The 26,279-nt window shown below is 45.5% G+C and overlaps 6 protein-coding genes across 9 annotated transcripts; 2 read left to right on the top strand and 4 right to left on the bottom strand.

Moving 5' to 3' along the window:
• The first annotated feature begins 1 nt into the window (after window position 1).
• Window positions 2–1,491, top strand: LOC108081966 (phenoloxidase-activating factor 3-like). Its single transcript, XM_070288116.1, has 3 exons — window positions 2–359; window positions 413–486; window positions 552–1,491. Exons 2-3 carry the CDS (start codon window positions 426–428, stop codon window positions 1,409–1,411), a joined length of 921 nt encoding a protein of 306 aa, XP_070144217.1. The 5' UTR covers window positions 2–359; window positions 413–425; the 3' UTR covers window positions 1,412–1,491.
• Window positions 1,492–11,198: 9,707 nt separating this feature from the next.
• Window positions 11,199–12,260, top strand: Osi21 (Osiris 21). Its single transcript, XM_017177243.2, has 2 exons — window positions 11,199–12,018; window positions 12,113–12,260. The coding sequence occupies exons 1-2, from the start codon at window positions 11,303–11,305 to the stop codon at window positions 12,249–12,251; spliced, it is 855 nt and encodes a 284-aa protein (XP_017032732.1). The 5' UTR covers window positions 11,199–11,302; the 3' UTR covers window positions 12,252–12,260.
• Window positions 12,261–12,542: 282 nt separating this feature from the next.
• Window positions 12,543–14,787, bottom strand: mre11 (double strand break repair nuclease mre11). Its single transcript, XM_017177367.3, has 5 exons — window positions 14,484–14,787; window positions 13,355–14,423; window positions 13,133–13,293; window positions 12,759–13,071; window positions 12,543–12,700 (listed from the first exon to the last, which is right to left on the bottom strand). The coding sequence occupies exons 1-5, from the start codon at window positions 14,708–14,710 to the stop codon at window positions 12,608–12,610; spliced, it is 1,863 nt and encodes a 620-aa protein (XP_017032856.1). The 5' UTR covers window positions 14,711–14,787; the 3' UTR covers window positions 12,543–12,607.
• Window positions 14,788–14,941: 154 nt separating this feature from the next.
• Window positions 14,942–16,717, bottom strand: Ppt2 (palmitoyl-protein thioesterase 2). The gene is made up of 5 exons (XM_017177368.2): window positions 16,508–16,717; window positions 16,249–16,390; window positions 16,072–16,179; window positions 15,417–15,690; window positions 14,942–15,355 (listed from the first exon to the last, which is right to left on the bottom strand). Exons 1-5 carry the CDS (start codon window positions 16,652–16,654, stop codon window positions 15,157–15,159), a joined length of 870 nt encoding a protein of 289 aa, XP_017032857.1. The 5' UTR covers window positions 16,655–16,717; the 3' UTR covers window positions 14,942–15,156.
• Window positions 16,718–17,356: 639 nt separating this feature from the next.
• LOC108082084 (transcription initiation factor TFIID subunit 12) lies at window positions 17,357–19,149 on the bottom strand. Of its 2 annotated transcripts, XM_017177379.3 has the most exons (4): window positions 19,033–19,149; window positions 18,649–18,740; window positions 18,424–18,522; window positions 17,357–18,340 (listed from the first exon to the last, which is right to left on the bottom strand). In XM_017177379.3, exons 1-4 carry the CDS (start codon window positions 19,048–19,050, stop codon window positions 17,515–17,517), a joined length of 1,035 nt encoding a protein of 344 aa, XP_017032868.1. In that variant the 5' UTR covers window positions 19,051–19,149; the 3' UTR covers window positions 17,357–17,514. The 2 variants fall into 2 exon arrangements, with proteins under 2 accessions (XP_017032868.1, XP_017032869.1); XM_017177380.3 differs by lacking the exon at window positions 18,424–18,522.
• A 141-nt stretch (window positions 19,150–19,290) lies between these two features.
• Window positions 19,291–26,055, bottom strand: LOC108082002 (uncharacterized). 3 transcript variants are annotated; one of them, XM_070287462.1, is made up of 11 exons: window positions 25,783–26,054; window positions 25,603–25,725; window positions 25,203–25,549; window positions 24,477–25,147; window positions 22,788–23,301; window positions 20,601–22,727; window positions 20,342–20,542; window positions 20,009–20,287; window positions 19,826–19,946; window positions 19,657–19,766; window positions 19,291–19,588 (listed from the first exon to the last, which is right to left on the bottom strand). In XM_070287462.1, the coding sequence occupies exons 1-11, from the start codon at window positions 25,910–25,912 to the stop codon at window positions 19,571–19,573; spliced, it is 4,641 nt and encodes a 1,546-aa protein (XP_070143563.1). In that variant the 5' UTR covers window positions 25,913–26,054; the 3' UTR covers window positions 19,291–19,570. The 3 variants fall into 3 exon arrangements, 2 of the variants coding, with proteins under 2 accessions (XP_070143563.1, XP_017032736.1); XR_011445436.1 differs by having other exon boundaries at window positions 19,657–19,783; window positions 20,601–23,301; window positions 25,783–26,055; XM_017177247.3 differs by having other exon boundaries at window positions 20,601–23,301.
• Between the last annotated feature and the right edge of the window lie 224 nt (window positions 26,056–26,279).

Here is a 26,279-nt window from a genome sequence, read left to right as displayed (position 1 = left end):
ATTCCTCTAAATATTATTGGAGTGCGCAAATGTCAGGTTCTCCGCTCAGATTGCAGCTTCTCAATAAATTAGTATTCGCTCAGGAAAAGCTTTAGTAACCCTTGTAAACATCATTCGTTTGACTCATTGGCACTCAGTATATTCAAAAGCTTACTAAGAATAGGTCTACTGGAATTTGACTTAGAAATTATTTAATTCAATTTTCAAAAGCCTATACATATATACTAAAAGATAGTTAATAAAATTTCATTGATTACAGTGTATAGCCTAAATGAAAAATCGTTTAAATATGTTGCTAAATTCAACCCGATATTTATAGATTCTCAGATTTGCATCTACTTCACTGAGCAAAAGCTTTGGTAAGCCGTATAAAAAATATTCTCATAACCGATCGAGGTTTAGTTTCAATCAGAGCTTTCTGGAAAATGATTGAAGGTGCGCCAGTGTTTTTCCTCAGATGCGGGGTATTGACCGTGTTCTTAACGGGTAAGTGTAGATCGAGTAATGGAATTCCTTTAAATACACCTTAATAAACATGTATTTTGTTCTAGTCATACAAGGACAAGAGCAACAGCAGTGTGGAAAGCTAAGGGAAACCCAATTCTACAACCACAAGCTCTTCACAGACCCGGACGAGCACACCTGGATTGGCCGCCTGTTCAACGGTGGTGAGCCGGATAAGCCAGAACCGGTATCCGACTGTCTGGCAGTGTTGATCCACCAACGCTACGCCATCCTCACCGCTCTCTGCACTCTCTATAATTATCCGAGCACCCTTCCCAAGTACATTGTCTTTGGGGACTGGCGCGCCAACCCGAACACCAAGACGGGCGACTGTCGTGTGGCCAGTGAAATCACCCAGTGCTCCCCGTCTCCGCAGGCGGTGGACATTGAAGAGTTTGCGGTGCACCCGCTATATGTTAAGGGCAAACTCGACAACGACATCGCCCTGGCCAAGCTGGTGCGGAATGTCGAGCTCTCGGAGTTTGTGCAGCCACTGTGCCTGCCGCCTGCTCAGGAGATCGAGGGCAACTACATTGGACAGCGACTGGAGATCGCGGGATTCCAGTACCAGCCATCGAACCGTGAGGAGGTGACCGAGGAGCTTGAGTGGCGGATAAAGGCGACAAGACACGCGAGCAGCCTTGAGTACTGCACCTCGGTGATGGAGCCGCTGATCAAGGAGAATCTTAGCCAGAGCATCCTGTGTGTCGTGGGGGTGAAGACAAATTATTTGCAGCCGGGATCGCCGCTGATGGACTTTGAGTTGATGGACGGAAAGCCGCGAAACTACTATCTCGTCGGAATAAAGACCTTTGGGACACTTGGGCGTTTCAGATCGTGGACTTTCATAGACGGATACCTGCGCATATTGCCATTCAGAAACTGGATCTTGAGAAATATCGAATAAAAATGCCATAGATATATATATTCCAATCTTAAGTTGTAAACAGAAGAAGTGTTGTTTTATTAAAAAAACCTAAGATGATATAGCGACAGATATTGGCTTTCGCCTCCTTGAAGAATCAGAACCCCAGGTAAATGCCAGGTGTTACTGCCCCCTCACTTTATGACTAGCAATTAGTAATAAATCTGAGGCGTATGGAGGAGCGATAGACCATTTCGGAAATTTATTTGCCAAACTGCAGGCATTTGTCTTGAGTATTCCGCCTGTCCGGGATAAATCAAAACTTTCCTTGCCATAAATAAAAGAATGCCTAATAATTACAGCACTGTCCGTAGGTTTGGTCCGGCGCACATACTTCCTTCCTCCTCCCCCGAAGGAAGAAATGTAAATGAGTCTCCAGCGACTAATAAATTCCCAATTACACATGGACTTGGCCCGGCCAGGGACGGCGGACGTCTGATGGCCAGCACACCAAGGTCCACTCATAAAACTATGCAAGCACACCCTCTTCCCTTGTCCACCCCCTCTTGTGCCGTACTGGCAATAAACTAAAAAGCATAAATTTCTGAAAACGACAAATTCATGCACTTGGCAAATTCTGAGGGGGAAAAAATGGAAAATCAAACGGAAAACACGGAAAATCACAATTACGAGCGCCCATCCGGCGAGGTGAGAGGGGTGAAACCAAGGGGAGGGTCTTCGCGTCCTGGACGGAGCACTCAATGTCCAATTACGGGTGACGACGAGTACGTCGATACCGGCAAATGCCGACATCTGTGACCCCGTGCAAGATGGAGATGCGTGAATGTTCTCAGGCAATCGCATTTGTTCCGACTGCCTCCTGTTCCTCCTCCTCCTCCTCGTCTAATGCACGAGATGGATGTCACCGATATCGGAATCGACCGGAGAGGATGCAGCTGATGTCATTAAGTAAATATGCGAGGGTCAACAGGATATCGATAGGGATCGGGCCTTCAGCATATGGAAAATTCAAAGTTTATATAAACAATACATATAGTGTACTTAAATATACGTTATTCTTGATTAATTCAAAGAATATGGTAGAAGCAGGCCTTGTTTTTTCGCAATTACCATTTACTTGGAGTTCCTAACAAGTTCTCACCGAAGTCGGGTCTCGTTAAAATTCCTGCGAAATCAGTGCGAAATGAAACGAACACAAAACTGGCGAAAAAAAACGAAAAAAAATAAATATTTGGTATCCTTCCTTACATATGTTTTACGATATTCGTGACTGTGTGAGTGTGTTTATACGAGTGTGCCTGCTGTGGGGGCTTCCCCCCAAGCTCATTTGGTGGGGGGTAACCCCCGCCCTGTCGTTGCTGTTATTCCTTTTTATGCCTTTTTGCATACTTTATATATATTTGTGCAAAATTTATGTGCGCTATTGTTTTTATGGCATGCACCCATTTCGCCCCCAAGTGCCATATATGTATGTGTGTATGTATACCCCTCGTCCTGGAAGAAGGCCGAATGTTATCCTTGTTCGAAAGGCATTTTAATGCCGACCAGGGGTTGGGTGCAAAATGGAATGGCATAGAGGGATTGGGATTGGGATTGAGATTGGGGCTGGGTTTGGAGTCGTGCGATGGTTGGGTGTTCTGGCTGTTCTGGCACTTTTCTGCAAATTATGGCACATGCGGCGACGTCGGCATTATGCCTGATCCTTTTGCCTTTATGTGTATGTCTGTCCATATGTAAATCCGTATATGCCGGAGCTCTGCCACTTAAGCTGCTTATGTGGCAAATACATAAAATAAAAATAAAATGGAAAGCACAAATGGCAAGAGAGTGAGGGGGGAAAATCCTCGCATAACGAGCATTTCCCTCTGCCATATTTGTGTTATTTTATTATCATTTTTCTTTGACGTTTTTTTGTCCTTGTGGCAGCGTTTCTCACAAAATGGCGGTGGGTTTTACTTTAACTTTAGTGTTCCCTAGTTTATGAAAGATTTTTTAGTTTTTAACAAAATATGAATACATTTTCATTGAAATATATTTCGATTTAGTTCCTTAAATCCTTGATCCTGTGAGTTAAGAATGTCAAATTGTATTTTTCATTAAAATAAGAGCATTAAATAATTATAACTTTATTAAATTCTGTGCCTTCCTAAGACTTTTTGCCTTGAATAGTCTTAAATTTTTCTTTCTGTGCTTCCTTCTGCTCCTTCGATTTGTGCCGCTTCTTTTCTCTTAGATGAGAATACTTACTTTTATATCTGTCAGATATGAGTTGCCATAAACTGTACGTGCTGGTGCGGGGGCTTATGTACATATATCTGGGTATCTGGATAGATGTATATATGTATATGTGCCACTGATACGAATCCAATTTCTCAGCGGCAACAATAAAATACTCGGCACAGCCTTCAGTGGGGGCGGAGCTGAGCTCTGAGACTGAGGCTGTAACCGAATCCGAATCTGAGGCTTCTGCTCAGCTTAAAACTGAGACTGAGATGACGATAAGCGAAAATGGCGAACCGCCTTATGACGCGACTTAACGGGATTCCCCGCGCCCTGATTATGGGCATAAATACGAGCCAACCCCCCGCCCACTACACATGCGAGGAAAATTTAAATAAACTGATAAACGAATCCAGACTAAGCCCCAGCCAACGTTGATGGCTGTTTCAGCTGATGTTTTCCAAAAGATTCAACTGCCGCGCAGCAGAAGATACTCGTGCGGCAAGACAATAAGGCTAAAGTTGCGAGATTCGAACAGAAAATACCCAAGGTACTAAAAAGTACATACATATTAAATAATATTTATAGTAAATAATATTTCTATGCTAGGATACAATTCAGGAAAATCGGTTTGCTGCTCTAGCAGTAACTGAAAAAATCCCAAATATTTTCTTCACTTTCAGATATTCAAACGAAAGCTACCCTTCGATACTTGACAAATACCTTGTACAAAAATGAAGACAGGCAAGTTGCTTTAATTAAAGCCAAAAGCCAGCGGTGTTAGCAATGCAATGGTGGCCGTGTTGGAAGCAGACCCCATCCAAAGACCTGGTCGCCAAGTCGCTTGTTTATGACCCGCAGCGGTCGCAGCGATCAGATACAGTATCTTCACCTGACACTGCGACTGGGTCCGCCCGATCCTGGTGCTGGCCGTCGGCCGGCGGTGGTGACAATTTATGACATACAACCTGGAACGACTCCAGCTCCTGCGAGTCCTCCTGCTCCTCCTTTAGCCCAGCAATGGATGCCGCAGTAGCTGCTGGCCAATGGCCGGCGAGCTTATGAAAATCATAAACATTGAACGGCGGCCGACGGTGACATCCGAGCAACGAATATGCATTTTAATAAAATAACCTAAAAGCCACATAAATCACATCCGACCGGGAGCATCGCGTGCCTTCTCCACCGAAGTTTATCTGCCGGCAGTCGCTTAATGGGTTTACCAGCAACATTGAGCTGCTCCATATCTGCCTCTTCGTGCTTTGCATTGTTTCCTCCATTTAAGTTAACTAAACTTTAAGTTTTAAGGAAAGGAATGCATTACACTTATGTTTTGTTAATAATACATAATTATAATAAGATTCAATATCAATTATTATTATAAATGCAACTTTTTTACGTTACGTTCTTATATAAGTTCCCAAATAAAATAATTCTAATCTCATAAAATTCACCCAACATATCCTTGAGAAATATGAAAGTCGCATCAGTGGCCTTGGGTCCATTTGGCCCTTAGGACCCATCAAGTGCCAACTGTCAAAATATTCAAAAACCGACACTTTTCGTCTAGACTTGGACAGCCTCAGGCTCTCAGTTGGTCATACTTCTCGGCCAATTATCAATATATCTGAGCTGAGGAACTGGTGCCGGATCCCGGGCATCAGGATCTCGAACTGGAGCAGCTATAATTATGACATATGACGGCACCCAAGCCAGGACCAACAACCCATGTCAAAAAGTCCCCGTAAACACGAGCATAATTTGGATCGACTCGGAGACGTGGACGAGGGTTTTAGGTTCGTGGAATAATGATGCTGGACTCTTGACACATTTGAGTGCTAATTTTAAAAGTCTCGCACATGACCATGGCCAGTCAGAGAAGCAACGATTATGGACAGCAGGAAAGAGGTGTTAAGAAGCCACCCGATCTCTGGGAGGATCATTAACCTTGCAGAATATTATATAAAAAATAAACAAGAATGAGGCCTAAAGCAAACATATATTTTTAGAGAATATATATTAACATTTTACCAAATTCAAGTCTATATCTTGGTAATATAAATAAATTCTCCTAGGAATACTTACTTTTATTGCAGGTTACTTTTTTTTCGTAGCGTGTAATAATCCAAATGAAAAGTAAATACCAAAAATGAGACCATAATCAACATGGCACATTGTATACATTGTGTGCCCGCCCACCCCACCGTCATCCCTTGCCATCGTCGCCCAGACAGACATTTAACGATAACACCCAAAGATATCAAAATCGAAATATCGTTAGACGGTCCCGCGCAAAATGCTTGACAAGCATATCAAACACAGAGCAGTACATGGGTCCCGGGAACGAGTCCCGAGTCCTGGGTCCGGGGTCTCAGCCAGGCTTTTATGAGGCCACCACCCACAGCTCACCGCCCACCGCCCAACATGCGACGCATTCAACATGGCGTCGGTTTCTGTTTCTGTTTCGGTCTCGACTTTCTTTTCGCTGGCTGTGGGGGTTTCCCCTTAACTCGGTTTGTGTGCGATATAAACGAAGTTTACCAAATAAATAAAAGCAGTCCCCCTGAGCCACCCTCCTCCTTCTGCTCCCTCCCTCGCTCAGCGATTGGGTTGCAATATATCGCGTACGTGCTGGCATGCCATAAATATGTGGCCCATGTAGATGCGAGGCAACAAAAATTATATTTCTGTTTGTGTTTGCAACAATTTATTTTTTCTACCGCCCGCCTCTCTCTCTCTCTCCCGAGTGCCACGCCCACGAAAGCATTTTTCCAGCTCAACTCGTTGGGCAATCGATAACGATGGCCGAGGGGAGACAAAGAAGGAGCCATCGACACCGAGACGTCGGAGGTGGGAAGTGTTTTCCCTCAGCTTATTAGATATAGAATACATCTGCTTGGAAGCCTCGACTAAGAGGGTAAACTTGAAAATATCCAGTGCAAGCCAAGTTGGGCAGAGACCGCAGATTTCAGAGAAGCCGCAGGAAGGAGGAGCCCATATCCTTTCATATTTGAGTTGCGTCCAGGTGTATGCATACGAAGGACTCTCAAATCTGTCCCTTCACTCAAATATGTGCACAAAATGAAGGAAACGGGGAAGGTAACTTATATGCAAAACAAGTGTACTTTATTTTTCAAAATCTTGGATGCACTCGGGAAAAACTTAAGGAATATATTCTAATTTTGTTATTAATCTAACAAAATTCGAAATATTTGAAATTCAAGAATCGGGAAAATAGAAAACTTGGCAAATAAAATCAAATTGTATTCTTAATTTAAGTAATTATGAAACTATATTTATTCCAATAAAACTCATTATACCTTTTAAAAAACAGTAAAACCTCTGAATAAGATACCCTTCTTCCCACCTTGAACTGCTTTTTACAGTGCTCATTGTTAAGCGGCGACCTGCACTCAAGAGCAGCAGCTCTAAGGAAAACAAAAGAAACTTTTGGAGGGAAAAGCAAATGGAGGCAACAAAAAAAAATCTGGGCGCAAGCAACAAGCCAACAAATTTAAAATGTGAAAACTTTGCAAGTAGTTGAAAGTTGGCAGCAGAACGACGAACCGCAGCAGCCGCCAGAGACAGAGAGCATTTTTCGGGAATGGAAGAAAATGGGGGAAATTCTTTGTGTGTCCCTCAGCGTAGAAGGGTGCAGGTGCAAAAGGGAAGGTCCCGGATACGGGCAGATACGGATTGGAATACGGGGATACGGATACGGGACTCGATGATTTGATGTAGCTGAAAATTTGCCGCTGCTGAGATTTTCTTTGTGGTTTTCGACTTCTTTTGATATGTGAAGAGCAGAGCATTTTCCAGGGGAGTTTGCTCCAAACCCAAGTGTGCCTGTCATTTGCCAATTCAACTAAAAACTTCAAAGAACTCGTAGCGTACAGTTTGGGGGGGAATCCCCGATGTTCGTCGCCATTTTGAAAGGAACTGGCTACGCTCACGCCCACAACCCGCAGTCGCAACCACAAGTCCAAGCAGGAAGTAGTGGGTGTTATGAAATATGACGAGATATGAACTCATATTCCACCCCTGGGAGAGTCTGCCCTGCTTTTGCGCAATCGCGATTTTTGCAGAGAAAAAAATATGACCAATTTTGATGGTCAACCATGGGGGATTTTTTATTTGATATCAAAATGGCTCCCATCTCTGCAAATTATAGGTTTTAAAAATAATAATAAATTAAGAAGATGTTTATTTGCATTTCAATGGCTTCAAAATTATGGAAATATGGAATAATATACTTAAGCGAACTATGACTTTGTTGTTAATGTATTCACCAAATATTATTAATGAAACAACAATCATATTAAGCTTAAGATTTCTCCTGAGCCCCTCTTGGTATTCAACAACCGCAAGGCACTTGGCCCAAATGCCAATCAAACTCTGGCGCTGCCCAAATATTATCACAACAAGGCCGCAGAACAATGTGGAGGCCATCAATCAAACGGCACTCCAGAGCATGGCAGACTTTGGACGGCAGTCGCCAGCCAAACCAATCATCCGTTTGTCCATCCATCCAGATCCGAATCCTGGACATCCAATCACCCAATCGCTCAGGCGTATCGCAAGAACAACAACAATTTTCCAATTAAGCGACCAAAAATTTGAGCATATGATGATTATTGACGATAAGAGTCGGACATGGACTCCCAACCGCCCCCAGGAATCCCACTTGGTCAGCCGAAATGTGCAAATAAATCGCACAATCGTCCGTCCGGCTGCGTCCATTCGCCCGTTCGTCCTTTTCGTTTCGTTACGTTTCGGCAGGAGCAGGATTCGCAGCTATCTGCGAGCATCGAAACTAAAAGTTAGCTGCGGCCACGCCAAACCAAAACAAAGAAACTTTCATTTCCAATTTTCTTGATGTATTAAATTATTTACACCCTCTTGAGCACAGGATTCGTGTGCGTGGCACACTCATATGTGTAGATGTAAGTACTTGTATAAATACATATAGAAGTATGTATATAGCTTTATGTTCACAGTTAGACATCTTTGTTAAAAATATTTAAGGTATGTAATTTAACGTAAAATTAATTTCTTTACTCTTTGAGGAAAACTTTACACCTTTACTTTAGTTTATCATAATTTTCCCTTTGCTACTAAATATACTTTCGCCAATTCTCGAGCTACAAACTTGTTGCCGTCTGAGATCCGATCTTGGTGGAAATGATAGCCAGATGAAAGTGTCTGTCGGTGTTCACAGCGATCCCAGCAACATCGCACTTGTGTCACCACGTTGGGCTGGAACTGTCTCAGCTCTGCAAAAGCGAATTAATTGGGGATGGCGAAGGCGTAGCCATGGGGATGGGAGCTGTTAATTTTCACAGTTGGTGCGCAGAAAAGAAAATCTCCTCTTAACGGTATCCAACTCAATTTCACCCAGTGGGCCAGTGAGCCAAATGTGCAGCGATCATCGCACGGCATCGCCGGGGGAATATCCCCCGACGACGCCTCCAAGTAGATGCAATTTATGATAACCAATTTGCGGACTACATAGATCCATTGGCACACGAGCGATATGTTATGCCAGCAGGCACCGATTTCAAGTCGAAAAACTACCAGGGGCAGTAGCCGTTGGGCTTAATCACTGCGCTGCACGCATCGTTAAGATCACCAGCCATTACTAGCCAATATTTATACATGAAGGTGTGTGGTGTGCGGAGCGGTTGTTGCCTCCGCTGGGAGCACTCGCCCGACTGAGATCTGCTACTTTTTGGAGGCACTTAATAACCATATTTACTCAGGCAGTCTCTTCTCTCTGTTTGAATAGCCATTGTTCTTGTATTTTAACTGAAAACGGTGAGTTTTAGATGAGAAATGGGCAGTTCTAGTGATCTAGTGCTCGCCTTTTGAAGAGAAACTGCCAGTGGGTGGGTGGATAGCACTGGTCTTGCGCGAATTTATCTTTATATTTGTTCACATTCTTTTTATTTATCTTTCCTATTTATTTTAATTAATTTTATATTCATTTTTTGTGCTGCTCTTGGCCCTTACAAAGTATAAACTTGATTATATTTCTGTGTAGATAGAAATATTAGAAATAAATAAGAATTTAGCTTACTTTGAACTTGAATTTTTTTTATTTATTTTTCTAATATATTTTAATTAATATAAGATTGATTTTTTTATCTCGCTTTTTGCCCCTACAAAGTAGAATCGAGACAAAAATATGAGAAATAAGTAAGAACGTTACCATAGATTGTGCTTGACCATAATATACCCGGTGTCCAAAGCATTTGTACATTAAATTATAACAAAAATGAGTACATCTTTCCGAGAATCTCCGAAATGATTACATAATAAAAAAAAATTACAATATATCCTTAAAATAATATAATCAATAAAAATAGATATATATTATAATTTTTTAAATCTAGAAAGCTATTTAAAAGACAAAAAAACATAGAACAAGGAAGAAAGCTAACTTTGGCCAGCCAAAGTTTGTATACCCTTGCAGGTAACAATTAAAATATATCATAACTAAGCCAAAAATGCATTAATTTCGATTCGGAAAGCAGTTTTGTGTTAGTTTTTATTAATTTAAAAAAACTGCATACCAAATTTAAAATTTAAAGAAATCAAAATTTTTGGCCATTTTTGCTAATTTTAATGATGTAACCCCTTATCAAATTTCGCAAAAATGGCCAAAAAATCGATTTCTTCCGGACATGTCTAGAAAGATTCGCATGATAATGCTGATCAAGAATATATATGGTTTATGGGGTCGAAAATGATTCCTTGACTTGGAAAAGTATTATTTTGTATTATAAAATCTGATTTTTTATATTAAAAAACTTCTTGATTTTTTTTTAATTAAAAATATCATAACTCGGCCAAAAGAGCATTAATTTTAAATCGGAAAACTGTTCTGTGCAAGATTTTCTACAGTTAATAAATCTGAATACTTCATTTAAAAATTTTAAAAATTCAATTTTTTATCAAAATCAAAAATTTTAATGATGTAACCCCTTATAAAATTTTGCAAAAATGGCCAAAAAATCGATTTCTTCCTGGCATATCTAGAAAGATTCCCCTGTTGATGCTGATCAAGAATATATATACTTTATAGGGTCGGAAACGTCTCCTTCACTGCGTTGCAAACTTCTGACTGAAATTATAATACCCAGCAAGGGTATAAAAAGTCCTGTCCAAAAGATTAAGGAGCAAATAAATCGCAGCTAAAAATGATTTAATTTGAATTATTCAAAAGGCACAACTGATGGTTAAGGGTAATTACAATACCACCGATCAGATACAAAATGTTTATAGAAATCGAAAAGTGCCAGCAGCCCGTCGACGCCGAATATGATCGCGAGACCGGAGCATCGTTGGGCATCCATCCGTGGTTGGGTAACGAAAACATGTCAGCGCACAGAGCCGGCTGAAAAATGCATATGGCCAATGCTAATTGCCCTCCCGAAGCAGCTACCGATCCGTCTTCATCCCAACCAGGTTCGAGATCCGTCTGCATCCCATCAAGCACGCCAGTTCTTTCCGTCTGAGTGCCTCGCGATCTTGGGTCGCAATTTATAAAAGCTCTGGCCGCCCAGCGATTTCGCTGCAGTAGCATCCCAAGATCGCCGGCGACTGGCTGTGGATATACGATAGCAGAGATCAATTGCGAGGACACACAGGCAGGACACTGGATAGCTGCATCACACACACAACTATTACACGATGAAGCGTCTCGAGTGGCTGCTGCTCCTGGCGTTGGTTGCCTCCGTCTCTACGGCGGTGGCTCCGCGAAGGCGACGCCACAGTACAGTGGAACCGCCCTCCTCCAGTCTCAGTGAATGGGGATGGGATCTGGGCCCGGAGATGGCGCTCGTGAGAAGGGTCTACGATGACTGCCAGGACAAGAACGACTTTATTGGTTGCCTCAAACAGAAGGCGCTTCACGCACTCACTCGCGCCTTGGATCAGGACTCAATTAAGATCGTGGACGGCCTGGTGCTGGAGAAGCAAAACCAAACCGAACCGGACAGTATCCTGTCCTCTCTGACGGATGCTCGGCAGTTTGGTGGTCTGCCACCTATCGACCGAGCCCTTCTCTCTAAGGCGGATAAACTCATACGAACGCACACACTGAAGATCGACATGGACTTTGGCGCCGGCGGCGAAGAGGTTGTGGGGCGTGGCCACGAGCACAGCCACAAAAAAAAGAAGAAGCACAAGGAAGGAGGCCACATCAAGTACGTGGTGGCTGCCCTGCTTACCGCCATGGGAATCGCCGGTCCCTTGGGCCTAAAGGCTCTGGCGACGATTGCCGGCAAGGCGCTGGTCATCAGCAAAGTTGCCCTGACCATTGCCGGGATCATAGCGCTAAAGAAGCTCTTTTCGACCGATGGCGGCGAAGAGCACAGCTTCCAGGTGCACGCCGGAGATAGCAACAGGTGAGTCTGTTGCCTGGACTTTGACCTCAACTACTATCAAGGAATGCCCCAAATTGACTGACCAAATTGTAATTTATGTGCCTTCCTCTTTCAGGCGCAACACCTATGTGATCCGGCCGGTCTCCAAGACGACCGCTGGGGCAGCTGGAGTCGGTACCGTGGGTGTAACGGCCGCCGGTGGCAGCACTTCGGTGGATCCATATCGCTACTACTACGAGTACCACCAGCAGTAACGCGTTTTCGCCGTCGTATCTGGTCGGGCGGGTGTCTGGAGAACTCTGCGTCGCTTAACCGGCGGAGTCCTGAAGCAGCTAGGCTACCAAAGAACCGATCCACAACCAGTCGGGGCCCTAGAGCAGCCCCGACAGCCGCCTGGCAGCAGCCGTTCACCTTTATGTAGCTCTTAAGACATAGGCTAATCTATATTGAAGTTGGGCCTGATGCCGATTAACCTAAATAATAAAGTAATGTTAAACTACTTTATTAATCGAGAGGGAATTGGGGATTGAACAGAAAATCCGATATAATTTTTAATAGAAAATGTGTAATGTTTATTCAACTTAGAAAATCACAGCCCTTGGAATGCAAATTAATCAGAATCATCCGAAATATCATAGGTGGCGGTGACTTTCCTAGTGCTTCGGACGTTGCTCATGAGAGTTGGTTGCCTTCCCGAGGAGCGCTACATGAAAATGGAAATTGAGTAATCTAGAAACTGTGCCAGGAGAAATATTCCCTACCGTAGTGTTGACAGACACATCTAATTGGGCCCTGCCACGGGCAGCTGTTGTGGCAGCCGCTCGTCCTCGAGTGGTGGCACGGCCACGACCACCTCGTCCTCGTCCCGTCGCAGGGACATCGGCTGTGTTTGGTTCGCTGGCCAAGACAAATGAGGATTTATCCTCCGGCTTCACCTTGGTTCCCCTGGCATCGAGCATTTTTAACAGATCCTCGTGCTTGTGCCGCATTCTAAAGCTTTCGAGTTCGTCGTCTATGTTCTCATCATTAGGCAGGCTTTCCATTAAATGATCCACTGCCTTCTCCTTATAGAATCTGCGTCAAATGGGATTTTATATGCGAAAGATTATGGGTTATATTTCTTTTCTTGACTTACTTGACAATGTTTTCGGCGGCATTGGCATCCTTTCGTTCCACCAGGCGATAGGTCATCTCGGCCAAGGCCTTTGAGTGAAGTAGCCTTAAAGGTTTCTTGGTCTTTGCCTCATCGAAGTAACGATCTACCAGCTCCTCCACTCGAGTAGCATTATCCGCTTCCTAAAAATAATTCAATGAGTAATTAATAAGATATTTAAGTGAGCAACTCCTATATTCCTACCAGAGCCCGCCGCAAAGCCTCCTTGTCCAGGTTAACCGCCTCCACTTTGGTGCGCTTGATCAGCTTGCTAAATAGCACCACATCCTGGACATTGGCCACTCGCGTGCCGAACATCTGACTGAACCGGATGGTGTTGAACATGCAGGACTCGTCGGTGTAGAGCAGCCGCAGCCGGATGAGCGGCAGCGTGGGCTGCCTGGGATGGCCCGTCAGCTGAGCCTCGGCCTGGGCAATCATTGCCTCAACCCTTTCCTTGGCAAATCGAAAAACCTTGGTTGAAGCATCGCCTTCGTTTAGGCCCAGCTCCTCGGCGCGATCCGGCAGGACAATGGAGTCGAAGACAAAGGGACGCACCGTCTGCAGCGGCAGCTCCTTGAGCTTGAACTTCGTCTTGTAGATCTCCAGCAGGCCGACGTGCTTCTTCTTGGCCTCGCCCTCGGACAGGGACGTGGGTACGGAGGAACCAGGTTGGGAGACATAGAATCCCTTCTTGGCATTGACCTCCGGCTCGATGCGGCAATCGTGTTCGTGGCCCCAGATCACCAGGTGCAGGAACGATGGCAGCGAGTCCTCGGGCAGATAGTTCTTCGGCCCGCGATCTGCCCGGTTTTGATGTACCACCAACAGATGGAACCACTCCTCTTCCTGTTCGCCCTCCTTGCCGTCATCGCGTGCCTTGTCGGGGCAGTTGAAGTTCACCTTAAAGTCCTTGACTAGCCTGGCCAGCCGACCGTCGTGGATGTGGCTCAGCCCGTACAGGGCCATCTGGCTCTCGCCCTTGCGTATCAGAATGGGACTAATCTCCACCTGGCTGAGGTCCGTCCAGCGGCCAAAGTAGTTCACCAGGCCCGCAGTGCTCAGCAGATCCAAAGAGCTAAGACGACCAAAGCCACTGGGATCGTCGTGGTTGCCATGGATGGAGAACACCGGGATGCCGATGTTCAGGTTGGGGTCCTCGTAGTTCACCGACTGGTTGACGGCATTGTGAAAAGACTGCACCTGGTCGCTTAGGATTTCCAGGGAAACGGGACGATCGCCGAAGGTGTATCGCCGTAGGAGCTCCATGCATCTGTTGGACAATGGGCAGTAAAACCATAGGACACACAATATTTCAAGATTCACCACTCACTTGTGCAGGGAATTCTGGCTGGGCACTGCGTCGTGAAAGAGGTCACCGCCCAGCAGGATCATGTCCACGTCCTCGGACACCGCCAGCTCCAGAATCTCCTCGAAGGCAGTGAAGCTGTCCTCGCCGCGCACTGCATCCTTTTCGCCGTAGCCCAGATGGTTGTCAGTGGCCACCAGGATGCGAATCACATTATCCGCGTCCTGCTCTGCTCCGGTGGTGTCGCCCATGACTATCTTCTCTTGTTTAAAATAAAATAAATACAATTTTGTTACCGCCTTAATTTCACCAGCAGCAAAACGATAGCCAGAGAGCGAGCAATCGAAGGCGATGCATTTTTGAGGAGCTATCGGTATCGCTCTGCATATCGATGAGGCGGCAATTAAAGACGAGGGATTTCCAAATTCAAGTACTGCGTATAAAATCCCCTCTTAAGCAGATATTTTGTGAAACTAATGCAATTGAAATAAGTAGGTAAATATATATTAATAACTTTGTATAAATTTCCCTATATAACTACAAAAACGCTGTAAACTTAAGAATAAAAAAAAGCTGAATTATGTATAAAAGATCATTGTGTATCCTGCCGTCACATTAACGCTTATTGATGAGAGCGAGCCTTGTTCCGATCCATCACAGCCCTTTGATCGCTTCAGTACAGTTTGAAGTTACTTGTTCAGTCCAGATATGGCATTATGACCTCGTGGATAACATCCTGCCGCGTGTGCCAGGCCAGGTGGTGGACATGGGGCTTGACCACGATAATCAGTTTGTCCGCCTCCTGAAGAGTCCTGATGCCGATGGAGTCGTCCGTGAAGAACTTTCGCTGGTAAAATGGAATCACATCCAGATTCTCGTCGTAGTAACTAAAGTGACTGAAGAGTGACGAACCTTGAGTTGTTTTATTTTCTATTGTAAGCGCTAGCTAAGTCTTACCTGGACTGCCAGGGCGTGATCACATCGTCGTTGGGTCCGCCAATCATGACCAGTTTGTCGAGCCGCACCATTCCCATCTTGAAGGATGTGGAATTGGAGGTCACTTTCTCGTTGTTGATCAACGGCAGAAACTCGCTGTACTTCATGTACAGATCCTGCTCATGTGGATCGTTCCAGTAGCCGCCCACCGAGGTGTGCTGACCCACACGCGAGTAGAAGAGCTCAAAGGCCGTCTTGGCCGCCAAATCGGGGAAGATCAAATGAAGGAAACTGGCTGGAAGTAGAGGGAACGCAATTATTATAAGTGAAAAAATTAATTTTAAATGTTTTATGATTATCTATTGATTTAAATATATATTTTACTTACTATTAAGAATTTAAAATTAAAAAGATTAATATATTATCTTTGAGCGATTATTGTATTGTATAAATATTTGAATTTTATAGTAATATATATTGTTTTTTACTTAAATCATTCATTGTGAAGAATATATTTAGAATTCTCTGCGAGGTTACATAATTCCTCAAATCTTTGAAAGGCAATAGAAGAAACAAAATAATTGATCAAAATCACGAAATTCGTTACTTTTTATAGCGCTTTTTCTTGTATTGATTTGTGAATACAAAAAATATAATAATACTGCGCTTAACTTACTGCCATATTGCCCCGCCTGTGGCGACGATAAGGATATGAAGGTCTTGACATTGTGATTGGGCAAACTTTGTATGGCCGCCCGGGCCAAGAGGCCTCCCTGGGAGTAGCCTGTAATGGGGAAATACAAAAATTACCTAAATTAATAGCAACATCAAAGGAAGTTAGACTGAAACTTACCCAGTACAATGATGCCTTCCGGATGCAACTTGCCCACTTCGTTAAGGTAATCCCTTACCTGATCGACCTGCCGCCAGGCGTTCTCCAGGCTGTACCAACCGCTGAATTTATCGCAGTTGTAAACTACTGTTCCCGGATGAAGCTTCGGAACATAAGAATTACAAAAACGAACGTAAATTGCGCTGTTTGTGTAGACTTTGACCTTGTTATTGGGGGTCTTTTGCTTGTAAACAATAACAAGGGGAATCCAATAACAAACCTTCTCGATTTCCCGCACCAGAAAGGTCATGGACTCGGGTCCGGAGAGGATTCCATGCAGGATCACCACCGGTTTGTAGGCAAGGGTGCCACTGAGGATCGAGCAGGAGGCCAGGGTCGCTAGCAGGATGTGTAACTGTAGCCTCATTTCGCAGCAAACAATAGATTTCGTTCGAAACTGTTGTTGTTGATATCCGTATCTTCAGCTGGCTCTTAGGGATGCAAAGACATCGATGCATTCACTATCGATAGTATCGATGTTTTTAAAAGGCGATACATCGCAAACGCAGCTGCAACGCAATTATGAGAGTTGTTATCGCCTATCGATAGCCGCATTGAAGTGGTAAATTCAAATACAAATATCGTTCATGTTTAGAGATTAGTTTTAAAATGTATGAATTATTTATTACATATTAAGAAGGTTGCTTTACTTATATTTAATATTTACAAAAAAATTAGTGAAGTAAGCACCTTAATATCCTGCTTTTAAATACATTTTACATTTTGCAATAATTACCTTGTAATTATGTAGTTATAAATCTCCCCCAGAACCAGAAAAAAACTCCCCGAAATCAGTTGAACTTAAAGTAATGCTCGTTTATTCACTTTCAACTTACACGATCGTCGTTTATGTACTTTGCACTATTGTGTCTTGCGTATATTTAAGTCTAGGCGCAGCTTACACGCTCCGAAATTAATATCTACGACCGCATGCGACGCGACTCCCACATCTTTTCTTCACGCAATCCATTTGTCTTTCGAGGGCGGGGACGGGGCAGGGGCCGGGAACAAGGTGACTTCAAGGTATATCAAATATGACAACACTTAACAGATTAGGCTTAGGGCTAGGGCGGCATTTCAACCGTTTGTTTAAGATTTCTCGAACTAGATTTGTAGCGGCTGCGTGTTCCGTCCATTTAACATGATTCGTTCGTTCTGCGGCTGCGACTGCGACTGCGACTGCAGGATCTAGTAGAAGAAGTCCAGCCCAGTGCGAGGGCTTGAACCTCACCCGGCCACCTCCTCGCTGACAAAGTCCAGCTTGACCACCTCGGCGGGAAGGCACTCCTCCACGTCCACCTCGTTTTCTTGCACATTGATGCGGTTCAGGGTCATGGACACGTCCGGCCCGCACTTGAGGCCCGCTGGAGCTCCCGTTCCCGTGCCGGTGCCCGTTCCAGCAGCACCTCCTGCTGCCCCAGGTGCCACCAGTGAAACCGTTCCCACCGCCCCCGTGGCAGTCGTCACTGAGGAAGTGGAGGTGGTACTCACGACATCGTCGGCAATCACAACCGTCGGCGAGAGCACTGTGGACACCACCGGACCACCCACAGGCAGCACGATCTGCGTGGATGAGCAGGTAGAGACGGCCAGGGGCTGTTGCAGCACCACCGTCGTCGTTCCCGCCGCCGCCGATCCTGTGGATGTGGACGTGGGCTGCTGGATAATGATGTTTTCCGTGATGGTTGGCGTGTTGGCCGCCGCTGAAGCAGCTGCCTGTGCCGCCGCCAGAGCCGCGGCCTTTTGCATCTGCTGGTACTGCTTGACGGTCACCGTCGTTCCTGTCGTGGCGGTGGTCTGTGGATGCGCTAGCGGCTGCTGCAGGATGATCTGCTTCGGCTGCGCGACCAACTGCACGTGCTGGATGGGCTGTGTCTTGAATACTTGTTGTGGTGGCTGCTGCGGCTGCTGTTGGGACTGCTGGGGAGGCTGCTGCGGCTGAATGAGAGGCAGTGTTTGGATGACGTGTTGCACCTGCTGGACGGGCACTTGCTTGGCGGGAATGCCCGCGTCCTCGAAGGCCTTCTTCTTCAGCGCCTGTCGTATCTGGGAGCTGCAACGAGCCGAAAGGGATTCCGGGAGTTAGCATTGGCGCCCAGCTGCTGGCCAGTGTTCCCTCGCCATCAGATCACTTACACGGTGCGGTTCTTGATGCTCAGGCTGATCTTGCTCAGGTCGTCCGAGAAGCGCATGATGGACGAGTGCAGCATGTCGATCTCCTCGTCCGTCCACTTCCTACAGGGGCGGCGTCATGGCGAGGGAACACGAGATTGAAATTGAGAACGGGAACGCGGACACAAGAGCACGAAAACACTGACATTAGCAACTCCGGAGTCCGGATCCCAGGAGCGGACAACTTACCCCGACGGCGACTCCGCGTTGGGATGCAGCTGCATGGTGAGGTCGCCAAGTCTGCTGAACGCCTGTCCGGCGGCCGTGAATATCTCCCCAACCTGCAAGTGCACAGGGATTCGGATGTGGAATTGGTTTGTTATTGTTATTGTTATTGGCATTGTTGTTGCTCTCGGCGCGCGTGCAAATTCAAAACAAACGCATCCCCGCTCACCGCCCGCCACCCCGACGACGTTGGAACAACAAATTTCCCACTCGCAGGAGTGAGACGAAACGAATGACTCTCGACTCTCTCCCGCGCCGCCTTTTTCCCGCGGACCGAGCTCCGGCTGCCAGGGTGGCGGGAATAAGTGTTGCCGTCGCCGGCGGACCGGTTGGGAGACCGGAACCTACCTTTGTTGCCGAGTTCATGGCGTTGCGGGTCGTTTGCGGTGCTTTTTTGCCGTAATTTTCTGTTTTGCCTCAGCTCGTAAGCGTGTCCAGCCTTTTCCAACACTGGCCGCTGACGTTTGCAACACTCAAGCGGTGGACTCGATAAGTTAATCGGCATTTTTTCGCACTGTACATTTAATTTATGTTGATATCGATATATCGATAGCCGGAAACGAGGGATCCAGGATATTTGCGAGGATTTAAAACAAATAGTAAATCTAAGGATTTTAACTTTTTTAGAATTTTAATGCATACATTATAAAGATACAAGATTTTTGTGGTGTGTATGTTTGTTTGTTTTCCGTGGGCGCGGCGGGCTGTTTTTGGAAAAATATTTAAGATTAACACGTGAACAAATTAACATAAATAAGGAATTTTAACTTTGCGGTTGAAAATGTAACACTTAACGAAATAACCTAATACTTGATTATATCCTGGACACCCTTTTTGGCTTCTCCTCCAAGCCAGCGACTCCTAGCCTCCCAAAGCACGTCGATTTCTATGTCTGGGAATCAACCTGCACACAGATATTTGAAAAATTAATAAATTTAATAATGATGAAGAAAGCTTTCGTAGTCCACACACCGTTTGGGGGTCAGTTGGATGTTCTCTAGTGGTGAGATCATGAATCTTCCGGCGTAGTCGTTTCTGAGGATTTTTCATAAGCTCCATTTTCCTTGCAATGGCCCGGTCCTCTGAGAATTTTAAGCATCTGAATGGACGTGCAGTTTCAAGCTCGGGAAACGGTACTCACCTTCCGGATCCGTCATGGTCCCGAAGTCCCGATTGTCGTTCCAGACAGACTGCTTTCGGTGCTCATCGTGCGCCGTCTTTCTTCTTTCCCTCCGCACCGCGCAGTCGATTAGGCTCGATTTCTTCAGAGAGAATATATTTCTATATTTAATTCGGAACTTTTTAGAATTTCCCACAAACTCACCTTTATAACGCCGGCACCAACGCTGGGTTTGTGATCCAAGTTGTTGGTGGTGAAAGGTTTTACAAAAGTTGGAGGAGCTAATGACCCATTCGACTCGACGGATGAGTTGCTTCGATTGATTTTGACTGCTTGTAATGCAGAGAGTTCAGCCTCCAGCTTGATGATATTATCGTTCAGAGTGCACAGCTTCTCCTCTAGGTTACGCTTGTCCTCGAGAAGACTGGAAATAGTGGCGTTCATGCTCTCCTTCTCCATCAACACACTGGCCTCCTTAGATTTCTAAACACAAAGATTTCACTTCCATGAAGTTACAAGATTTATACAAAATATTACCAAGGTTATTCGCAGTTGATCGATCTCTTTTGTGAGTTCCAATTCGTGCTCCACGAATTTCCTGCATTTAATGTTGGCTGCATCAACAGCTGACATTTGATTAATACCGGCTTCTCGCAAACGCTTTGATTCATCCTCTTTGGTTCTTAGCTTCACTATGAGTTCAGCATTTTCTTTTTGAAAAATTTTCGTTTTGGTTTCCTAAAAAATAAAAATAAATATAATCATTAGGTAAAAAGCGGAATATATCTTAGTTTACCAGATCGCAACGTAGTTTTTCACACTCATTGGTCAGTTTCTTGAAGGAAAGGCGACCAAGCTCCAATTCCTGGCTCATCGCCAAGAATTTTGCCCTAGATTCTGCTTCTTTAATTCGCAATTCCTCCTCCAATCTAGTTTTGGTCTCCTCCAATTCAGCGAATTGGGTTCGAAGGGAGGCGCACAGCTTCTGCTCGTCTTGAAGCTGGTCTTGGAGGTTGTGGGCATTCTTCAGCTTCACCTTAAGCTCATCATTGTCCGATTCCAGTGCAATCTTTTGCTCTTCCAGGGACTTTAGTTTGAACTGCAACTCGTTCATGGAACTATTGAGATCTGCGAGCTCTTTTCTGAAATCTGCTTCCTGGCTGGCCATCTTTTCCTCCATTGCCTTCAGCTGCGTTGTCAGAGCTAATTCCTCCGCGCTCGCAGCATCTTTTCCCTCCAGGGCGTGCTTCAGCTCCGAGAGAAGTCTTTCCTTTTCGAGATCTCTGCTGGAGATATCCTTTTCGGAAGCAAGCAGTTGCAACTGTAGGCTGTCTACCTTCTCCTGCAGAGTGGAGGACACTCCCGTTGCCTCCGAAAGGGATAACTTCAGGTCTTGATGCTGCGAAATCAGTTCCTCAAGGCTGGCAGCCTTTAGCCTAGCACTTTGTAGTTCTGCTTCAAGATCACTGATCTTGGCTTTCAAAGTCTCCAGCTTCTCCTCTAAATCGGTCTTCTCTGTTGTCCATTTTTGACTGCTTTCATCCTTGTGCATTTCAAGTTCGTGAAGTTGCCTTAGGGTGCTTGAGTGCTGTGCATCGGCTTCAACAATCTTGGCCCGCAGGATTGCCTTCTCATCCCTCAGGTTATCCGTGTATATAGCTAGGTGGTCATACCTTTTCTGGAGCTCTTGGATCTGCTCCTTTGAGGAGGCGACTAGCTCTTTGTGCTCGTTGCTAACTGCCTCCAGTTGAGCCCTTAGCTCTTCTTCGAGATCATTGATATGGGCCTTAGGATTCTCCACCGTTTCTTTCTCCTTTTGCTGGCCCAGAGTATCCCTTTCCCGCCTCAAGTTATCCAGTTCCAGTTTGGTTTTCTCCAGTTCAGCAGTATGGGCTTCCTGGGCAGATCTCAGCTTCGCAAGCTCATCTAACGCCTTATTTCGCTCGTCTTCGGCCTGACTGATTTGATCCTGCAAGCCAGCTTTAACCTTTTCTAGTTCTAATTGTGCCTCAAGAAGCTTCTCTTTCAGGGTGTTTTCGCATTGCCCGAGTTCTGCCTGGTGCTGGGACTTTAAGTCGTCCATTTCTTTAACGGTAACAGTGGAGCACAACAGCTGTTCCTTTAACGAGGCCACTTCGCGTTCGTACTGATCCTTGCACTCCTCCAATTCGAGGGTGTATTGGCGGAATTTCAAACGATTCTCGTTCTCGCTTTTTTCCATATCCACCAAGTACTCCAGCTGCAGGGCTTTAATCTCATCGGTCTTTTCTTTTTCGTTTAAATTTAGTTCATCTTTGGCTTTACTTAATAATTTCTTAAGTTCCTCCTGCCTAACCTCCGCCTGTTTCAGGGATTCCGCCAGCTTTACATTTCTGTCCTTCAGCTGGGCGATTAGAAGGTCATGGTCGGCAAGTTTCTGCTCTTGCCGAACTAGCTGCTGATTATCCTCCGATAATATAGACGGCTTGCCCATTTTCTCAATTTCGGCTTTTAAATCGGCAATGTTGCTGTCCTTTAGCTGCATTTCCTTCAAATGCTCCTCCTTTTCTGCCAGCAGTTTCCACACTTCGGCGTTCCGCTCTGCGAGTGTCACTTCATCGGATGGCTTGACAGGAGATTCATAGCTATCGGCGAGGGTATCCTCGCTAGGCGGAAGTTGCAGGGGGATGGCATCGGTTGGAGGAGTTTCCCCCTTGATGTGTTTTGGGGATTCGAGACAAAGCTTTTCATTTTTCTTCATTTCTGGCTCAAAGTCTGTGAAGAGCCGACTAAAGCCAGAGTGGATCTTAAGCTCGATCTGATGTATTGCTTCTGATATCTTGGCTAACTGTTCATTGTGAGAGTCCGATACTTGCTCAGTGCTCACGGCAGGGGCCTTGATGGATAGGAGCTCCTCCCTTGTCACATCGTTCTCCCTTAGCTGGTTGGAAAGACTGTAAAATTCCTCCCTAAAGTTTTTAAAATTTATCTTTAAACTTGCCAGTGCTGCTATTTGACGTTCCTTATCACTTTTGAATTCAGATTCTTGGCGTTCAGATTCCATTAGCTTACGCTGGGTCTCCTCCATTCGCTTCCTCACAATTCGAATCTCGCACGTCAGTCTCGTGTTGTCAGCCTGCAGCTTCTGGCACTGTTCTTCAGAGGCACTGGAAGTGCGTTCCAGGGACTCGTACTCCTCCTGGAGCTTGTTGTACTTCTGCTGTATCTCCTGGTACTCCGCCTGCATGGTCTCGATGGCCAATGTTTGGCCCTGTAGGTTCTTTATGGTTAAATCCCTCTCGTTGATGGTGGTAAGCAGGTGGCTCTCTAGCTCCTTCGCTTGAGCCTTGTGGGAATCCAACTGCTGCTTCAAGTTTACGAGCTTACCGTTCTCCATCTCTAGCCTCACGATTTCCTGCTTCAGCATCTTCACCTCCTCCTCATATGCCTTGATCTTTTCATTCGCCGTCTGATTAGATGCAGTAAGAGCAAGGACCTCCGCCTGCAGGGCATCGCACCTGTAAGTATTTTAATTTAATTAATTAATACATTATAAATTAGTAATTTAAGCAATTCTAATATAACAATGACTCGGCCAGCCTAAATGTCTTGAGTCTTTTGAGGAGGCCTCTAAAAATAGCACCAGCTGGCGGCAAGTTGAAGTTGCACTCGACGAGGTGTGTGGGACAGACAGATACATACATACATGTGTACAACACTGCAGTCGGGGAACCGTTGAATACATTTGTATCTAAACTATGACTATATTGAGATATTAAGACTGTTTTCAATACTTTAAAGGCATAAGCAAGGGCTTTTCTCAGCTTAATAACTTCAGGCCATCGACTTTAAAGGGTTTTCTCTTTGATTTTATCTTTATTGATGTGCGGGTTAAGCATTTATTGCACTCACTGGAGAGACAAATAAAGTCCAAACTTCAGCCCTCAGCTGCATTCTCTTAGACATTTCACTCACTCTCTCTCGGTTGCAGTCAGCCAATCTATATGTGCGTTACATCACAGTCCACGCTTGGCAGTAGGAACGACGTCACCGATCGATCACCCAAGACGAACTGCGACGGAGGCGGAGACGAAGGTACGTTCTGTTGGCCGTTTGATTCCGTTGAATTCCAACGATCTTATTATCAACAAGTTGGCCAGTTAACTGGCTGCCCGACTGACTGCCTTATCGCACATTTAGAGCCATGAAACGATCGGCAGGGCCAAGCGTCATCGCTTCCAGCCGAGTCTATTTGCAAAAACTGGCTCGCACTAGCCGCCCCATCCCGTCGCTCCCTGGATTCTCTCTGAACTGCTTGTATGTGTGTGTTTGCGTTGGCGTTTGTTATTGTTTTCGTTTTCGTTTTCTCCGAGACTCGCCGCACGGTGAGTGGAGCTGGCTCCCAGCGACTGCGCCGCGAAAGCGAAGACAGCGCGAGAAGACAGTCGAGTAGAATCTAATGGAGTGGAGCAGTGGAGCAGCTCGGCAGGCCGTTATTCACCACACATTCAATCGAAGAGAGTCAGGTGAGCGGGCGCCAGAGGTGAATTAATTGATTTAAACTGAATTTAGCCAGCTACTGTGGTAACCTTTTCTTAAGCGGGATGTGTATTCCCCCTTTATAAAGTCAAGTTGGTTTTTATGAGCAAAAACAAATTCTTTTAACCTAACTAAATGTAACAAGTGTACTCACTTTGGCACTTCGATATATCTTGGCTTTGGCAATTTCGACGTCAATGACGGGCGAGTGAGTGGGGCTGTGGTTTCTGGAATGTCGACTTTTGAAATATCGGCTTTTGAAATTTCGGGAGACGAGCTACATCGCCACGCCCGCAGATGACCTGTGATGATCTTAAGCTTTTCGGCCTTGAGTTGACTTTCAAGGATCTGCACCTTAGGCTGATTATCCTTCTTTCGCTTTTCTTCGGCGATCTGACTCTGGAGCTCTTCGATCTTGCGATCCACCCGCTCCATCATCGAGGTACCGCGCTCCATCTTAGTGACCTTCGGCTTGATGCGGATCTTCCTGGCGCGCATGGCGAAGTTTAGCGTGGATTGAGTCTCCTCTACGATAGAAGGTCTGATAGTGCAGATGACGGAGGTAAAGGCATTGCCGCACAGCGATGCCTGGAGAAAGCGAGTCAGCTTGCAGTCGCGGAAACTTATATACTTGTTGTCCGCTTTATTGTCGGACAAGTGCTTGACTACGTTGCTGAGGAACATCAGGCTCTTGTTGATGTGAACGCCATTTCGAGATCCAACCGGGGAGTCCCCACTCAGACGCTCGGAACCAGCCAGGTCCACCAGATTCAGTATGCTCTGGTGGATAGCCTGCTTGCGATCCTTTTCCCACGACTCGATGATCTGTTTTGGGTTGAGGTTATTATGCTGAAAAAAAGAAATATTGTACTCAACTCACTATCCGAAGGATGGCGTGTGAATGGCAGGAGCGCTCAGGTGTCCGGGCCTCGCCCACGGTGCGCTCCTTCTGAACAGGGCAGAAAAGGCGCATGAGGTCGTCCTCGCTGGTTATGACGCACTCCTCAGAGTTAACCGTCACGATCCCGTTGCCTGCCTCGTGGATCTTGAGGTCTTGGTTCTTTTTGTTGAGCAGGTCGTTGATCTTTTCATTGAAAATCTCAATGTAGCTCGCGCGTAGCAGAAAAATGCGCTCCGTCTCGTTGGCTATCTGCTGGAAAATCTCCTTGGCGGCCAGCACCATTACGCCGGGGTTCTGGCCATCGCCCAACATGGTGTAGGTTTTCCCTGCGAAGAGCGCTGATCAGCGTCCGTGACCTCGAGGAAGGCAATGTACCCACCTGACGACGACTGGCCGTAGGCAAAAATAGTTCCGTTGAAGCCCTGCATGCAGGCGCGGACAATGTGCTGGGCCATTTGGTCAAACACCTTTTGGTTGCCGGCGCCCTCATCGAAGATACAGTCTGGGGAGGCTAATATCCAGAGGGGATTCTATAAGGGAACACTTCAGCGTTACTTACCAAAGACCATGGGCTCCGCGTGGTTGTCCGCCAGCTGGATCGTGCTCCCCTCCTTCACCAACCAACAGGAGGAACTGCTGGGACGCAACTTGATGCATACCTGGATGGAGTTGACGCTCTTCACAGACATTTTATAGCTTATGCTTAATTTCTATTGCTTAATACTTTAAAAGACACTTTATATTGTTCACAGACATACGAATTTTAACGTTTTGCTTAATTTTAATGGAACAGAATATTGACCGACGACTATGTTGCTCTGCTCTTCAATTCGAACAAATACCGCTTAGCTTTACTAGTTCGAAAGATGGAACTTTAAAGGTCCCAAAAAACTATAACTTTGGAGCCAAGCTTTTCCGCCATTAAAGCTTGCAAAGTAAATAAATTTTTTAACTTAAGAAATTACTTAGTGTGATGAATTTTAATGCGGTTGTCAAAAATCATTTTAAAACGCCGTTTCATAGTGTGTTTAAACTTTTAAGCACTTTTTTTTAATT

The sequence above is a fragment of the Drosophila kikkawai genome, chromosome 2L (assembly GCF_030179895.1).
Source record: "Drosophila kikkawai strain 14028-0561.14 chromosome 2L, DkikHiC1v2, whole genome shotgun sequence".
Lineage (NCBI taxonomy): Eukaryota > Metazoa > Arthropoda > Insecta > Diptera > Drosophilidae > Drosophila > Drosophila kikkawai.
This window is presented reverse-complemented; position numbering and strand designations above follow the sequence as displayed.